The 18,846-nt window shown below is 33.8% G+C and overlaps 2 protein-coding genes and 3 non-coding genes across 5 annotated transcripts in view; 3 read left to right on the forward strand and 2 right to left on the reverse strand.

Moving 5' to 3' along the window:
* Window positions 1–18,846, forward strand: part of LOC100119928 (alpha mannosidase I) — a 273,587-nt gene that overhangs the window by 78,101 nt on the left and 176,640 nt on the right. The gene's annotated exons all lie outside the window — the stretch shown is intronic.
* Window positions 975–1,047, reverse strand: TRNAR-ACG. Its single transcript has one exon. It is a non-coding gene; the product is annotated as a tRNA-Arg (tRNA).
* On the forward strand, window positions 4,786–4,857 carry TRNAE-UUC. Its single transcript has one exon. It is a non-coding gene; the product is annotated as a tRNA-Glu (tRNA).
* TRNAE-UUC lies at window positions 6,874–6,945 on the reverse strand. The gene has a single exon. It is a non-coding gene; the product is annotated as a tRNA-Glu (tRNA).
* Window positions 9,134–10,788, forward strand: LOC116416671 (facilitated trehalose transporter Tret1-like). The gene has a single exon (XM_031925807.1). It carries the CDS (start codon window positions 9,213–9,215, stop codon window positions 10,593–10,595), a length of 1,383 nt encoding a protein of 460 aa, XP_031781667.1. The 5' UTR covers window positions 9,134–9,212; the 3' UTR covers window positions 10,596–10,788.

Below are 18,846 nucleotides of genomic sequence, written 5' to 3' on the forward strand. Positions count from 1 at the left end.
TTGTTGCGAAATTTACTATATTCTGGGACATGCTACCACTATTTTAACCCCCTTCTTTTTTTAGCATTGCGCATCGGCTCCTCTTTCCCCTCTTACCACACACATCTTTATACAAGCTTACTGTTTTGTTTACATTATCAGCAAATTGAACAAAAATTAACTTAATTTTTTTTTAACAATTGATACATTTATGCGGTAATACCTTATTTTATTTTATTAATACAGAAAGGATTGACAGAATTATTTTAATTTAAAAAATTGTATAATATTAACCCATTAAAAATTAAATGTTCTTATGGAGTATTTATTATATCGTTATAATAATTATCAATGTATATTTATAAAAACACAAATAAATGCGGAAAATGGTAAAAGGAATGTGGATGAAAATACGAAGACTAATTGAATTTTACAGATATGCTGTTGTTTGGTAGGTAACCAAATAAAATCGCAGTACGTGGACCGCATGTGTTTCTAGATCGTAACATAAGACTGAATATTTATTGTACTGGTTCGCTTATGTGGAAGTTCAATGTGTTAATCGCTGTGCATTGCACAGGAATAAAAACTCACAGAGAGACATCGATGGTATAGAGAATGGAAAATTGTGCTGTAAACTTTGATCCAAGAGTGGATCCGATTCTGTCCTTTTTTGTACACCGTCAAGTTTTTATAAGCTGTCATTACATCAATATTCATGTTTTTATATAGAAGATTCGGTTGCTAATATTATATCCATACAAAGCAGTTGTATTGGTTAATTTTGTTAAACAAAATAATTAGTAATTTAAGTACAGTTTCTAAGGTATCCATCACAATATTTGCTCAAACATTTGTCATAAAGATTTGTCTATAAAATCACTTTAAATACTATATTAATATCAAAAACTAGAAAAAATAAAATCAAATAAAAAAATTTTGCATGTTTTATAACTATTATATAACAAAGAATTTTTAAGTCTGAAAAAAAAATTCGATCCTGCCAGGATTCGAACCTGGAATCTTCTGATCCGTAGTCAGACGCGTTATCCGTTGCGCCACAGGACCTGTGGTTCCAAATGTAGAGCACTGCTTTTAGTGTGAAAACAGACTACTAGAGAAAATGGAATCATGCAAGTAGTTATTAATGAAGAATCTAATGTATTGTATTTGATAAAAATAAAAAAATTAACGATTTTTCTATAATTTCAACAAAAAATCTCCGTGCTCTACCTTATATGCATGCTCTTATGTGCATCATTTTTCATTTTCACAGAAACCCGAGTAAAAAATCCTATGATTTCCCTTATTGTATCTTATGTTACATCAGGGCTTAAGGAGGTTCGATAGCTCACGGCTTGCGGGGAAGAGAGAGAGTCTCCCCTCTCTCCTCGCGCGCGGCCCCCCGCACCGCGCAGCCTCGCTCACAGCCAACAAGCTGGCGGTTTTGTTTATGTTTTCGTTCAGTACACAGAATTGGCGCTGTCAATCGTTTTACAATTTTGTGCACATGTTTATAAATCATTTTCCAATGATTTACAAAGTTTTTTTATTTTCCTCTTACCACTTTTGAGCCATCGCACTCTAAGTGTTTTGATTATTTTTAAGGTTATCCCATAAGCGCATGTGTATAAGAGCCTAACTTTGAAGTCAATTATTGCAAAAACTATACTCACAATCGATCTAAAATTTTACCAACAGATTTTAATTGTTTTCAAAACATTCTAACCATTTTCATTTTGGTATCGAACCTCTTTAATCAGGCGTGCCAGTCCAGTCATTGACCAGGTTTATGGCGCTTATTAGATAAGGGCGTTGAGAATAGTCTTATGTTCATTAGATCACGATTGTAATTTTTAGATTCATTTCTTATTCATAGTAAAATAATTATGCAGCAATCGTAACTTTTTTTGTATATCATGAGATTGAGGTCATTAAAATCGTTCCATTTTTGCATATTTGATTCGATGTACTATCTTCTTTTGGAAGATAGTTTTGTGCGGTTTGATAGGCGGCACATGGCTGATTGCAAATTTTGCTTATCAAAATCTGTGTCTCTGTCCTAAATTATTCTATTAGCTTTACTTAGGCTTTTTAAGCTATAATTGCGTAATATTAAATTAGCCAAGCAATTGCATTTATATTCGACTCGCTTTTTTCTACAGTAAAAAGTTGTATTTGCATTACATTCAATTTCTCGATATGATAAGAACTATCGTTGAGTCACATCAGGCCAGCATAACAAAACTTCTTTTGCTAAAGTGTTTTACAGTATTACTTTGAATTCACGGTCGATAATCATGATTAATTTAAATTCTAAGTCTTTTATAACTAATATTTATTAATGGGTTGTCTTTTTTAACGGTTTTTTGAAGCTGAATTGTCGTTTCTGCACAATTTTATGTATTACGGTAATAATTTCTATTGTTCTGTTAATGATTATTTTAGATACTTTGATGATTACTGAGAGCAAAATCTGAGATTGCATCATTTGTTTTGTATTTCTTCTTAATGAGGGAAATAATATTGGCTATATGTCAGAAAAGTAAACATTGTTAATCATGTTGTTAGTGTTGTGTAATTCTCTTTTATTGTTTTTCGTACATTTTATCACAACGTTTGTAATATTCAAAGCTACAGAAAAGGAAACTTTTGTTGGATATGATCCAGAGAATAACGATTCTACTTCTTTAAAATTGATGGAATAATCTTAATCTTGGATGAAAATATTAATGCCAATGCACTCGTGCTGTCGGACAAAGTCATGAACCTTAAGACACTTTTTATTGACTCTTTAAATTCATTTACCTCTTTATTTTCTAAATTATTAAGTAAGAGTAATCAAGAGTAGTTCAATTTTTTTTTAATAACAACCATCAATATTTAACAAAAAATTAAGTTGATAAATTTATTCTACAATGTGCCGCTTATTAAATGTGTTACGACAATATAATTTGGTGAAGGATAAATTGAATATAAAATAACACCAAAGCAAAAACTGCATTTTTTAAAGCTGTAGTTAAGACTCATTATTATAGTATAAATATTAACAATCATGATTCTTGCTATGTCTACTATTTGCAAATATCACTTTAAACAACTCTTAACGGTAATGAGACGAATGAATAGACCACTTTGCGGCATACTTTCATTCGGACTTGTTATGTTGGTTTCCCACTCCTAGTCTTTACTCTCCTGTGAAAATCGGCAAATGTTTCAAGCTTCATTAAAGACGCAATATCGAAGAATTCTCGCCGTCTTGAACTCTAACAACTTTGCTTGAGGATACCTGGACGCCTAGGGAACTTTCATACGAACTTCCCCTGTCAGAGAAAAGTCGGCTGAATTAGAGTTTCCTTAGAAATATAATTTTTCATTCGACTAAAAATATTTTAGTTAGTGATTATTAATTGGGTTTTTGTGAATTCATTTTTCGACAATATTATCTTTATCATACATATTTGCACAAAATAATAATTTTATTTATGGATTGTGTTCTAATTTTTATTTTGTAATTATTAGTTCAAAGCATGCCCTGGTAGAAAAAGTCCGATTTAAACTGGGTAAAAACCTAAGAACTAGGTAGTTAAAATGTAAAAAACTGTTCACATTTTACATGGCTAAAAATTGCCAGTAACTACCCATTTTTGACGAGATAGAAATATGCTTTATATGAGTACTGATAATTCAACAAGTTTGAGTGGTATATGATAAATAATTGTCAGTATTTAGGCGTTAAGTAAATAATGTTATTAGTTTAAGCAAATAACTCACGGACAGACTCAATTTTTCAAAAACTATTTTTCGCTTAGAAATCGTTACCTTCCTTTAACGAAAACTCCCACTAAGCGTGTATAAGCATACTTAATCTAAGAAAAAGCTTTACATTTTGTAACAAAAACTGGCAAGTAAAACTACCAATTTCTTAAATTGAAACCCTAAGAACTTGCTAGTTACTAGGATTCCGTTTATACCAGGGTGACAATTGACATTAATAAGCCATATGATTATAACATATTAGAGGGATATTTTATATTGCTTTTGAAATATACCCTTATGTATCTCGATAAACTACTACATCGGTACCCTGGTAGAAATTCGAAAATTTAAAATGGGCTGTAAACTATGAAATGGCTATGAGAAATAGCCTAGTCATAACTTGTGATGAAACGCTTTTTCTCCCATTTCTTGAGCATTTGTTGGAATGAACATAACCTTAAATCTTTCGTATTGGTATTATTCCTTGTGTCGTACACTAATTTCAAAGAGGCTTACGGATTTTAATCGATTTCCAAACGGTTTACACAATTAACAGTCAATTAGAGTTATACAAGCACGACATACGAAGATATTCGTGATTTTCTTATTTTTTCACTTTTTTGACCCGACTTATTTTGCGTAGTAATTTCGTAGCCATCAACTAGCTATCATCTGTGCTTTGCTTTAGACAATGAAATCTATTTTTACAAGCTTTAAAACTCCTTGTAATACGGTATGACTCTATTCTTACTCCAATAAATGCGTAAAAAATGTCCGAAAAAGCGTTTCATCGCTGGTTGAAAAATGGACCTATTTTTCGCCCATCTCTAGTAATATGTGGTATGTTGTAGCTTTAAACTTATATCGATTTCTACCAGGGAACATACGGTCCGTAATTGATAAGCGACATAAGTCAGGACAAAGCTTGCTGTTGCGTACCTAAGTAGATTCAGATGCTACATATAGTTTTTTTTAAGGACTGTTTGGACATTTAACAATTCATGCAATAAAGCTAGAATCTGTATCTAAAACTCAATCTTATATCTCTCCCGTATGGTCTAGTGGCTAGGATACCTGGCTTTCACCCAGGAGGCTCGGGTTCGATTCCCGGTACGGGAATTTTTGTCTTTTTCTATTTTTAAACTATCTAAATAAATAGATTACAAAAATTATAACACTTTTTTTTAAAGTAAATAGATTTTTTCTCTTGAACGATAAAATTAAAATTGAATATGTATATATATAATATATTGAAGCACTAAGATAATAGTTTTTTAAATTTGCGGATTTTTCACTCAGAGAAAGCACTTACATTCCAGTATAACAATATATGTTATTATTAGGCATATTAGGAGATAGCAGATAACTTTGCAATGAGAGGCCAGAGACCTGCAGTAAAACCTGATAATATTTATTGGAAAGTTTGGAAAGTAAATGATTAGTTTCAAATGTGTCAAAAAATGTAATTTTGTGGAGTTAGCGGTGGACTCAGGAAGAATCTACCGGAGTTTGCAGTAGTCTAAGCTTGGCTTCTCCCCGCGCAATATCAGCCGCGCCGAACACGTGAGGTTTTACTTATATGTTTATGTTGTCCCTGGTAGAAATCGATATAAGTTTAAAGCTACAACATACCACGTATTACTAGAGATGGGCGAAAAATAGGTCCATTTTTCGACCAGCGATGAAACGCTTTTTCGGACATTTTTTACGTATTTATTGGAGTAAGAATAGAGTCATACCGTATTACAAGGAATTTTCAAGCTTGTAAAAATAGATTTCATTGTCTAAAGCAAAGCACAGGTGATAGCTAGTTGATGGCTACGAAAGTACTACGCAAAATAAGTCGGGTCAAAAAAGTGAAAAAATAAGAAAATCACGAATATCTTCGTATGTCATGCTTGTATAACTCTAATTGACTATCAATTGTGTAAACTGTTTCAAAATTAAGGTACCAAATACTACAATATCATTCTCCTTTCAGAACAATGTAAAGGCTTTGTGGTATAGCTCAATAATCGGAGTTGATGACAACGATTAACTAGATTATATACAAAAAAACATTCCCTACTTATGTATTTATGAATAATATATTCCAGATAAATGTGAACATGAAATAGATTTTACCAAAACAAGATGCTTCAGCATTATGCTCGTCCATATGACAAGAAAAGCAGTAACACCACTAACGCAATAATGCAAGTAATCGAATTAAGCGTATTTTACCCTGTATTTGGAAAAAAGCTCATCAAGTACGGCCTGCTCTGTATTAATTAAGAATGGGCATGGTATCGGCTTCCAAGCTTCCTCGGATCATAAATGTGCGTTTTGCGCACCCTGACCGGGTATGACGGCATGGCACTGCGTGTCGGCGATAGTTAAGGTTCGTTATTGCTGAACTAAATATTCATGCTGGATGCGTAAAGCCGAAACCATCTGTTCCATATTCAACAATAAAGTGTGATATACGAGTTTTGAGCGTGATATTGTGTCGATGCATACGTATGTGTGTGCATGACGATGTATCATACCAAATAGGCGTAATTTAATACGGGTCCACCGCCCAATCGATTGTCAAATGCATTTTTGAAAAGCCAGAAGACATTTAAGTGTAATCAGTGCTAATTACAAAAAAAAAAATTCTTTACATACAATAATCAAAACTCTCACATAAAAAAATAGCAGATAACAAAGTCAGTGAAATATAATTAACTCATTTTGTAATAATTCTAGCTCGATACATTTTCTGAAGATAACCCAGTAATAAAACCAAAAAGTATACCAAACAAAATTACATTTTTTGACACATTTGAAACTAATCATTTACTTTCCAAACTTTCCAATAAATATTATCAGGTTTTACTGCAGGTCTCTGGCCTCTCATTGCAAAGTTATCTGCTATCTCCTAATATGCCTAATAATAACATATATTGTTATACTGGAATGTAAGTGCTTTCTCTGAGTGAAAAATCCGCAAATTTAAAAAACTATTATCTTAGTGCTTCAATATATTATATATATACATATTCAATTTTAATTTTATCGTTCAAGAGAAAAAATCTATTTACTTTAAAAAAAAGTGTTATAATTTTTGTAATCTATTTATTTAGATAGTTTAAAAATAGAAAAAGACAAAAATTCCCGTACCGGGAATCGAACCCGAGCCTCCTGGGTGAAAGCCAGGTATCCTAGCCACTAGACCATACGGGAGAGATATAAGATTAAGTTTTAGATACAGATTCTAGCTTTATTGCATGAATTGTTAAATGTCCAAACAGTCCTTAAAAAAAATCTATATGTAGCATCTGAATCTACTTAGGTACGCAACAGCAAGCTTTGTCCTGACTTATGTCGCTTATCAATTACGGACCGTATGTTCCCTGGTAGAAATCGATATAAGTTTAAAGCTACAACATACCACATATTACTAGAGATGGGAGAAAAATAGGTCCATTTTTCAACCAGCGATGGAACGCTTTTTCGGACATTTTTTACGCATTTATAGGAGTAAGAATAGAGTCATACCGTATTACAAGGAATTTTAAAGCTTGTAAAAATAGATTTCATTGTCTAAAGCAAAGCACAGATGATAGCTAGTTGATGGCTACGAAATTACTACGCAAAATAAGTCGGGTCAAAAAAGTGAAAAAATAAGAAAATCACGAATATCTTCGTATGTCGTGCTTGTATAACTCTAATTGACTGTTAATTGTGTAAACCGTTTGGAAATCGATTAAAATCCGTAAGCCTCTTTGAAATTAGTGTACGACACAAGGAATAATATCAATACGATAGATTTAAGGTTATGTTCATTCCAACAAATGCTCAAGAAATGGGAGAAAAAGCGTTTCATCACAAGCTATGACTAGGCTATTTCTCATAGCCATTTCATAGTTTACAGCCCATTTTAAATTTTCGAATTTCAACCAGGGCAAGGTTATACTTTTTAATTTAAAGTACACAATTAGATTTTGTGTTACATAATGAAAATAAACTAACAAATGCTAACAGAATAGATTTTTTTCAAATGCTCATTGTAATAACATGTTCAGATTTTCTATTTGTATTTGTCTCCGCAGTATTTGTCTTATCAAGTTGTGATCTGTATCAGTATACATTGAAATTGTCTGCTTCTTTTTCCGATGTTTTTAATTTTTGTTATTAATATTATGCTTCCTTTTTAGCAAACAAAAGTCAAACTAAAAGATCATAAAAAATATTTTATACCAAGCCAATAACCTAAATTCAAAATCACGAAAGTAATCATGATATTAAATATTTCTAAATGCAGTTTATTATAAAACGGTTAATTTGGTAAATAGAACAAAAGATGCATCTCAGATATTTTAATTCTGCATCAGATTGATTATATAATATTTCTCTGGACATTGTTTGAGAAACTATTATCGATGATTCAATATTTTAGGAGCGATAAGACAGTAAAAGACAAGTTTCGCTTTGTTAGATTCAGTTAGTTGCATACTGAACACGGGACAACATGACAGGTAAGTTACTTTTTTATATACTTAATTATATATAGGATCTTTTAATTTATTTACAAAAAAGAACATGTTCTACTCAAAGTAAATATCCTCATTTTAGAATAACTTTTCTCGATACACTTTATTCATAACATTTTTTTCTATTTTAAAATAACTAAAGATTGTACAACAGCAAAATCAAGATTAATTCTACATTACAAAATAATACAAAAATGCGGTAATGCAAATGCAATTCTTATATGCAATTTTATGTAATATTTTCTTTATAAAATTTTATCCCTGATAGAAATTAATATCAGTTTAAAGCTACAACATACCGCGTATTACTAGAGATGGGCGAAAAATAGGTCCATTTTTCGACCAGCGATGAAACGCTTTTTCGGACATTTTTTACGTATGTATTGGAGTAAGAATAGAGTCATACCGTATTACAAGGAATTTTCAAGCTTGTAAAAATAGATTTCATTGTCTAAAGCAAAGCACAGGTGATAGCTAGTTGATGGCTACGAAAGTACTACGCAAAATAAGTCGGGTCAAAAAAGTGAAAAAATAAGAAAATCACGAATATCTTCGTATGTCGTGCTTGTATAACTCTAATTGACTGTTAATTGTATAAACCGTTTGGAAATCGATTAAAATCCGTAAGCCTCTTTGAAATTAGTGTACGACACAAGGAATAATATCAATACGAAAGATTTAAAGTTATGTTCATTCCAACAAATGCTCAAGAAATGGGAGAAAAAGCGTTTCATCACAAGCCATGGCTAGGCTATTTCTCATAGCCATTTCATAGTTTACAGCCCATTTTAAATTTTCGAATTTCTACCAGGGTATTGGTCATGTAGATTTATACATGTCTCGCCAAAATATTATATAATATAATTTTATTTTTCAGATATTGAATCAGAAAGACTTCATGATTTAATAAAAAATATTGAAGATATTCCTGGAATTAAAAACTGCAGTAAATATAAAATGTATAGGCGACAATGGCTCACGACAATTAATTTTATATTGGTTGTAATGTTGATTGGCATGGCCCATGGACATAGTGCTATTCTACTTCAACAATTTCAGAATACTACTATGAATGCTACTAAGAATTTAAGTTTTGAAGATGGCGAAATGTTTAAAAGACCATTTATAATAGTTAATTCAATAGATCTCCAATCATGGATAGCTTCTTCAATGGTACTTTTCATGTGCCCTGGCTGTTGGATTTTAGCAGTTTTCAGTAAAAACATTGGTAGAAAGTTGATTTTGCTTTTTGCTGTGTTTCTTTTTCTTATTTCCTGGTTAATCATAACTTTGGCTCACAATGCGTATCACGTTATAATTGGTAGAAGTTTAAGTGGATTATGTATGGGAATTTTAGCGGGATTAACTTCAGTGTATCAAGGAGAAATTTCCATTCCAAAACTTCGATCCACTCTAAATGCTGTTCTGGCAGTTTCTTTTAGTATTGGTATTGAATTGTGCCATGCTGTAGGCACGTGGTTCCATTGGAGAACAACTGCATTTTTTTGTTGCTGTATAACGATTCTTACTTTATTCATGAATTGCCGCATGCCCGAAAGCCCGATTTGGTTACTTAATAAAAATAAATTTCCTGAAGCCATACATTCTTGGGTGTTTTTAAGAGGAATTCGTGATCTCGATGAATTGAAATCGATGCGTGTTACAAAATCAAATAAAAGGCTTGAGAATGTTTATTCTGAAAAAAACGAAAAAAAATATTTTTCGACAGGTTTTCTTAAACCTTTAGGTATACTGCTTGGATTGTTTACAGTTACACAAATGAGTGGTATGGGTGCAGTTACATTTTATTGCATACAAATGGTAACTGACATTTCTGGACCTGATTACGCATACATACCTACTCTTATTTTAGATACTTTTCGGTTAATCGCAGCTATTATTTTGACTATCATCAGTAGCCGAAGCAGTACAAGAACGTTAACACTTTGTTCATCATTTAGTTGTTCCATTTTTCTTATATGTTTATCGATGTCTATTTTATTTAAATTATGGAACCCTTGGCTAGCGTTAACTTTTCTTTTTGCTTTCGAAGCTGCAGTAGTTATGGGTTTAGGACCATTGCCTTGGACTTTTTGTAGCGAGATTTTTTCAGTACCTCATAAAGAAGTCGGAATAGGTATTGTAACAAGTTATAATTATTTATTCTTTTTTATGATTGTAAAAATGAATCCATATTTTTTTGTAGTATTGAAACCTTGGGGTTCATTTTTAGTTTATGGATGCTTTACTTTAATTAGTTCAATTGGGCTTTATTTTATTTTACCAGACACTCAGAATAAATCTCTCAAAGAAATTGAGATGATGTTTCGCAGTGATTAAATATAATTTTCTTTAATTGTACGCTCTAATATTATTTTATTTTTTGTTTTGATGGCATTTGGAGCTTGTATGTTAATTGGTTCATTGCTTTATTCATGCAGGCCTTCTATGCAGTCCTATTATCTATGCGGCGTATATATAATTTTTAAGGATATTTAATAAAAAAATATGTTATTTGCAGTTTGACACTCTTTTTTTTAACTAACTAAAGTATTTATTTATATGATTTTGAAAATAATCAATTGATTTAATTCATACGATTTCTATAATGTGATATTATTAAATGTAACCTGTGGTTATATATGATTATGAAAACATTGCTTGCATCTAATAATGTGTGAGATTATTTATTCCATAAATATTCTTGATATGGTGAAACATACTATATGTATGAATGTCAATATACTAATAAAACAAATAAATAAAAGTGTCACAAAGTTTTTATTTATTTATCCTTTAACTAAATATGTAATTAATTGATACAACATTAGTATTATAAGAATTAAAACATAAGTAATATATCCTACAAATTTACTTAAAAAAGTCTACAACGATAATTCAAAATAACGCTAGTATATGGTAAAAGTTGATTAAGCTATCTCTCCCCAATAGAAATCGGACAATCATTAGGAGCCTGAAGAATATATTATTTTTATTTTATTTATATTAATCGAATTTAAATTCATAAATACTTAATGCAAAATTGTCTTGCATATGTACTACTAAAGTTTTAATGAAAAAAGAAAATAATAATAATAAGAGCACGATATCCCGAACAATCTAAAAGATGGAAGTTTTTATGGGTGAAAGAACCCGAAAAGGATCTCGAGGCGAAGTTCGCCGGTGCAATTAGATCTCACAATAAGATAATCCACGCCATTAATTATAGTAATAAATGCGTAAAAAATGTCCGAAAAAGCGTTTCATCGCTGGTCGAAAAATGGACCTATTTTTCGCCCATCTCTAGTAATACGTGGTATGTTGTAGCTTTAAACTTATATCGATTTCTACCAGGGATGAAATCGCAATTTTATGATTTCGAACATCTTTTATTTTAAACTAGGAGGATACCCCCCTACTCGCTTCGCTCGCCAACTCTCACGTTCCATTCAAATTGGTGTGCTAGTGTCTTTGAGGATAACGCGTTTTTTCTATAATAAAAAACATTTTACTCACGCTAGTTCAGAAATTTAAAAAGTAAAGCGAGGTAAAAAAAGAAAAGCAAGCTATGCTATAAAACTTTTAGTTTATATTTGGCTTACTTTAATAGAAAAAAAACATTACAATTTTCATCCCATGCAAATGAATTCAAGTTACTACAAAGTCTTCATAAAAAAATTCTTGTATTTTTCCCAAACAGTTCGTGCTAATGGTAATTTGTTAAAACCAAGCAAAAAAAAACAAACGCAATTGCTCTGGTAACATAATTGTACATGCATTATCAAATATATGAAAAATTTCTTCATCATTTTCAGTTAATCCCATGGCTATTGCTGTTTCAGTAAAAGTTTAATACGTTTTATTTTCAAAGTTTTTTAAATCATCAAATGAGGTTGCCACTTTAACTCTGTGTAATATTAATTTTAAGTGTAATAACTCTTGTTCGTTAGAAATCACACGGATTAATATTCCTAAAGTATTTGAATAGTTTCTACGCCTGATTCACTTTTTTTCGTAAAAACATAATGTTTTAGTATATCACAATACCAACAATTTCTGGCATAATCATCAATTTTATTTAGTTTAAACCATGCTGTTAAAGTTGTCTCGTCATTGAGAGAATCAATATCAATGTTGTGTTCATCAAAAACTATTTTTTGTTGATTCTGTAAATTAATAGCTAATTTAACTACACTATGAGAATAGCAAGCATAAATTGGTAATTCTTGAATACGCGATGTAGCTTTCATTGGCCCTACGTGTCTACAATCAATGTATTCTGTTATTTCATCGTACATTGCTTTATTTTCATCATTTTTACTCACTTTAATAAAAGCAATATATAACATTAATATGGTAGTTATATTTTCTAACAAGAGTTGGATTATAGGAAACAACCATTCTATTATTATCAACCTTTCCAGGTTTACCATAAAGCCTTTTGTTGTAGACATAGTTATTATTTTCATTATTACAACGGCGATATCTAGGAAAAACACTCTTTTCAACCACTTTTTTTCAAGCGCGTTGCATCATAAAAAGTTTTTGAAAATTTTTTTGAACAAGTTTTTGTAACTACATCATAACATGTGTTTTTTTTTAATGAGCTGGTCCATGTAAGATATGTTTGAATACTAATTCTTGTGATTGCACATCATTCTCATCAGGAATTTCAGCTGAGATATGTTCATCAATCTTATCAGGATTTGTTAATTTTAACTTATAATCCAATACTAACGATAAATGTGCGTGCGAAAGACCTCTTCTTTAAAATTCAATTACATATACATAAGCAATAATTTTCCCAAAAATATTCCCACTAAGAAAATCAGCTAGGATTGCTCGAAATTTACTATAAAATAATCTAACAGTAATTGTTGTAATAACATTTCATGAAGTGCCGGCGGAAATTTTTTTAGTACTGTTTTCAACTCAGCCCATTTTGGAACTCAGAATTTTCAGTTTATACAAAGAAATAAATTATTTAATAAAACAATAAAAGAAGTTTATCTACAACATCGTGTCATCGGTCCCTACAAAGAGTAGTACGGTTCAGATTTGCTATAAAGACTAGTACGGTTCAGATTTGCCGCGAAGACTAGTACAGTTCAGATTTGCTGCGAAGACTAGTACATTTCAGATCTTTCCCGCATAAAAAATCTAATTAACTAAATCTAAAAACAATTAGATTTTTTCATGCGAGAAAGATCTGAAATGTACTAGTCTTCGCGGCAAATCTGAACCGTACTAGCTTTCGTGGCAAATCTGAACCGTATACTACTCTTTGTAGGAACCGACGATGCATCGTATACAACTTATCATAGGCTATGAAATACTATTATTACCCCATAAAAATGCAATAACACATGGGTTCTTATAGTTTACAGTGTTATTAATATCTATCTTCGTTCACTTACGCTTTTAAAGAAAACTGACAAATTCATTAAAAAATAGCTTTTACAAAAAGCTACGATTCATTGGGATCAACTGCAACTAGATTGTCAATGAAAATCTGTTCAAAAACGAAGGAAAATTGATAAGCATAAGAGAGAAAACGAAGTTTTCGAAGAATATCCGAGTTTCTTTAGTTTTCGCCGTTCGGGCAGCAAAACGCAGCACAGAGAGTAGAAGCCCTGCGCAATACGTTCGATCGACGGTTCGATTTGCATTTCCCCACGAAACCTTTATACGATGGTGTGAAAGAATTCCGATATCTTCCATTTCGTTTCCAATCGAGCCTCGCTGACAATAAGAAAAGTCATCACTATCCCGAGTAAGCAAGACGTCGTCGTAGTCAACGTCCTTGGCTTCAAGGAGGAGTGACGTACTCCGCGCTCAGAAGCAGGACGACAAAAGATTCCGACATGACCAGTCGTGGTTCCTGTCTTTTCCCCTTTATCTTCCACCGACTTCGATATTTCTCTTTTTCTAACTTCTGCCTCTCTCTTTCTCTCTCTCTCTCTCTCTTTTCTTCTTCTTCTTCTTCTTCTCCTCTCGTGATCTCCTTCTTTTGTTCCTTGCTCTTAGATAGCGGAAAGCAAAAGAGTGGAACTCGAGGAAAAATAGAGCAAGGGAATAAGAGAAGTCTAATCGAATGTAAATGATGCGAAAAGCTTTTTATCCCGATCTAGACTTGAATTATCTGCGCTACTGCTAAGGGTTTCCTCATCTTTTTCCAGACTGTTAGCAGAAGTATCCGTAGTCAGAGAATAGAGGAAAAAAGAAGCACTTTTGCACATCTTAGGTAGAGCCAAGAGTTCTCATAATGATATTTCCTCTTCAAAAAGATATTTTCACTCGATGATTTCCAGTTAACGTCACGACGAATTCCTATTTTATTTATCTATCCTATCCTATTTTGTTTAAAGTTGAATTCTTCTTTTTCTAACTGTTTGCATCTAATTTTCAAATCTCATGTGATTCTTGGAAAACGTATGCAAAGTTTTTTACTTTTGCTTCCTCCTAGAAGAAGCTTTGTAATAGTAAAATTTTGAGTTTCGTCAAAACTTCTAGAAAATACTTTTTGGTGTGTTGGAAGTTCAAATCAAGTGTTTTTAGAAAATGTCCGTATGGATGTGTGTGTACCTGCGTGCGTGCGCACGTGTGTTGTGCGTGTGTGTGTGCATACCATAATATTTCTGGAACTACTCCGTCAATATCAATAAAATTTGACATGCATGTATATTTTTGGATTCTGAATTCGGAAAAAAACCGTTATTTTTTGTTTCCTTAACCATTTTTTATGGCCATTTTTTGATTTTTGAAAAAGACTATTTCGCGTTTTTTTTTTCAATCATCCCATTGTTACAAACAATTTAGCTATAATGCATTTACAAGAGAATAAAATTACCTACTTTTGATCGTTTGGTCTTCGGGGTCGACCTCTTTGTTCGGCAGATAAAATGAAAAATGTGATTTTTGTTTAAAAATTCATATCTCTGAAACTAAACATCATAACTTCACGAAAAATTATGTCGATGGGTCACGTGTCAAACTATATCCCATTAAAATTTCAAGTGATTTGACCACTTATTTTTTCAGTAATAAATCAAAAACTGAAAAAATGAGTTTTTTTCGTGCCGTGATTACGGACGTAAAAAGGCCTTATTGCACTTGACATTTTGGGAAAAAGTAGTCATTTTATATGTTTTGGCTAAGTTCATTGCACAGCTTTCAAATCCCTATGGTTCGTAAGTTATGAAGGTTTCAATTTTTTTTTTAATTTTTTGAATCTTTATATCTCTAAAACAATGTAGCCAAATGCTTCAAAGTTTTATATGGTGATTTACCATGAAGAAATCTATCTGCTGCTAAAATTTTAAACGATTTTGTCGAGCTGTTTCCAAGTAAAGAGCTAATATATAAAAATCGTTTTCTCGAAAATTGCGCGAGCGACCTATCTAATGAATAGCCTGTTGTTTTATGATGGTTAGGTTGGTTAGGAACACAAGTAAACATGCGTGAATTTCTGTGAAAAAAAAATTGACGTCAGTGTTCGTATTCTATAATAAAAAAACAGAGGGGTTTGCACTCTACAAACTTTTGGACAATGACCCATCCAAAACTTATACATTAAATTATATATCAAAAATCGACTCATACATTAGCAGGCAGATATACTGTATATTAAAACAATATTTTATTTATTGGAATTATACATTTAGTTGGAGGAAGCTACGTGCCAATGAATTGGCAGCGGTTTTTTATTCGCAGCATCCCAGACTAACAAATTGCAAAAGTCACGCAAAAGCTGTACGAGATATCTTCTTTCATGGCACAAAACTCAAAGCTTCCAAGGCGAGTAAACATTTTTTTCCTCGACTAAGCCGTACCTACTTTCGTCTCGTCAAAGGACAAGAACGAGCACATCGTATGTTTACAAACAAGAACGCGCTTTGCGTTTCGGAAACGTAACTATAAACAAATAATAAAACGAATTCCGTATTTACACTCGAAGAAGCATTACGATTCGTTTGAGCCCTGTGCGACGTCCTTCCAGTTTACGGCCTCGAATCTGTATTTATTCTCTATCTCTAGACCTTTTTAACCTTTCACTGTTTGCGCAGTCTATGGCTCTAATTCAGACGTCTTCGGCTATTTCGTCAAATGCAAGTCTGTGCAAACAGCGAAAATCTGGGAACACGACTCTCGCAGGCGAAATTGGCGCACATGTGCATGTCAATCAGAAGGAGCACGCGTACGTCTGTGAATTCGTAACTTGCGAGTTGTATACATTAGCATTGCTGCAATCGTTGACTTGACGTTGCAACTGGAAACGTAATTGGATTAGCTTGTGAATCTTCAACTTTTTATTATTGATCATCACGAGTACTGTATGACTCTGTTAGATCTCAAATGTGTTATTTAATAAATTAATATAGAAAACATTGAGTATTTACTACCGATTCCAACCTAACTAAATTATTCGCGCTCGTTTAAGGTCGAATTATCAAAGACGCCGCGGTTGCGGTGGATTCTCGCTTTTCTATAGCAAGTTAGCTCAAATTAAAGCTTTGCCGAAAGTTGAGCGAGTAATTAAAAAAGGTCTATGCAACTTTGAGGTTCACTAGAGAAATTTTGAAGCCTAGCTCTGTATCAAAGAACCCCGCACTCTATATACTCCTTTGCTCTCGTACACGCTAAAAGCGCAAGTAATTTGCTGAAAAGTTTTATTATTTTCTAAGAAACTCTTTTACGCCTTCCCTTTCACGCTGCTCGATATAAAACACTTAGCTAATACCGAGTTTTTGATCTCTTTGCTTTCAAACTCGATTAAGCGCATAATTTATCGTCGATTTGACGTGCCACGCCAAAACGAATACAAAAAATCAAGCAAGATAGACAACTTACGTCCATTCACGTCAAAAGCGTACACCGAAGACTCAGCTAGTTCTAACTTAACTTAACTTTCTATCACGAGAGAGAGAGAGAGAGAGAGAGAGAGAGAGAGAGAGAGAGAGAGAGAGAGAGAGAGAGAGAGAGAGAGAGAGAGTGAGAGAGAGTGAGAATCAAAGTAACAGATCCAGTATTAGCTCACAGAACATTAACGGTAGGCCTTTCCAGACACGCGGCAATGTTGATTCACCGACGGCGGCGGCGACGACCCGGTTCATCCATAATCTCGAATTCCAGCGTGATTGCTCAACGTGCCTAAGCGAAAAGTCGCACCCACTTTTCTCTCTCGATCATCACACACGACCTGACGGCGTATTATTAACATCACACTGGGACTCTGTATACAAAGCGGTTTCAGGGCCCGGTCACGAAGCGAGCCGGTCGTGCAGCCGCTACATTATGCGCCCCTTCTGTCTGTTCTCCCTCTCTTGTGCGGATAACTGCTCGCCGCCTATGTCTATACATCTACGTGTATGCCCGAAGTCGATCCTACGACTAAAGATCTCCGAGGACCGATATATCGAGGGCCACGCGTCGGCGGCGCTTATTTGTTATTGTAATCGGCATCACTATGGATGAGCCTTGCAAATAATGGAATCGTTGAATTTAGCAGCGGACGGATGCGCGGTGTAAAAACAATTCGCGTGTCTGTATACGAATACCGCTTCAGGTGCGTTCGAGCGTCACTCTCGAGTTGCAGCCTGACGACGTAATCCATTTGGAGCTGAAGTCGAGCCGTTTGCCGAGGTAACTAGAGACTGATTTTATTACTCTGCTGTAGCGCTTCTTTCGCTTTATTTGCATCCGATGAAGCAAAGGAGGGAAGTGTATCGAAGCTTTTCGCTATAGTCGCGAAATCATTTCGAAACGGAGTTATATCGAAGTCTTCTTCTAAAGATACCGCGCACAAGTACATCCGTTATAGTCGAGCGAAGTGTACTTCAAACTAAAATTTCATGAAAGGCCAATTAAGCGCATTAGCAAGATGACTAGAGAGCTTGCGCCATGGCGCATTACGGAATAAGGCTAGCGAGTAAACTGCTTCCGGCTGACCGACAAATAAGAGGTGTAGTGCAGCGCAGCGGCCGGCGCACCCGAGCGAGGATCCCTGCGAGTCGTTCGTTATCATTATCGAACCGATCCGCTAATTGATTTATTCGATTAATCGAGGATAATGACTGGCCATGCGCGCGCTCGCGACTATGGCCCCGATCGCGTATAGGTCCGTGTATGGACCGGGGATTCACAGCCGAGTGACTTTATCGTTTATTTATCGAGCGCTTCCGTGGCTTTTGGTCTCGAACGATATGTAAATGTGTGTAGTCGCATATAGATCTAACGAGTCTACCCTCCCCCTCTCTCTCGTATCGTCATGCCCGCGGGCTTGAAGGACTATGCGAAAAACGATCGCGTATCGCTCGGATACTTCCACGCGGAAACGAGCGCGGCCCGACTTCCGTGATACTTAATCGTTTGCGCCTATTGTTCGAGTTGCACCGCAGCGTGACCCGAAACGATATATTTATACCTGCGCGAAATGCCTGGGAATATTAAGCGGTAATTGGAATCGAACGCGCATTAATTTGCGAGCAGACGAGTTTTTGCAATTGAATCGATCGGTTACTGCGCGCAGAGAAGACGCAATTAAAAATGTTTTCAATTACGGAAAGCTTGCTGCGAATGCAGGTCGTGCTGG

The sequence above is a fragment of the Nasonia vitripennis genome, assembly GCF_009193385.2.
Source record: "Nasonia vitripennis strain AsymCx chromosome 3 unlocalized genomic scaffold, Nvit_psr_1.1 chr3_random0004, whole genome shotgun sequence".
Classification (NCBI taxonomy): domain Eukaryota; kingdom Metazoa; phylum Arthropoda; class Insecta; order Hymenoptera; family Pteromalidae; genus Nasonia; species Nasonia vitripennis.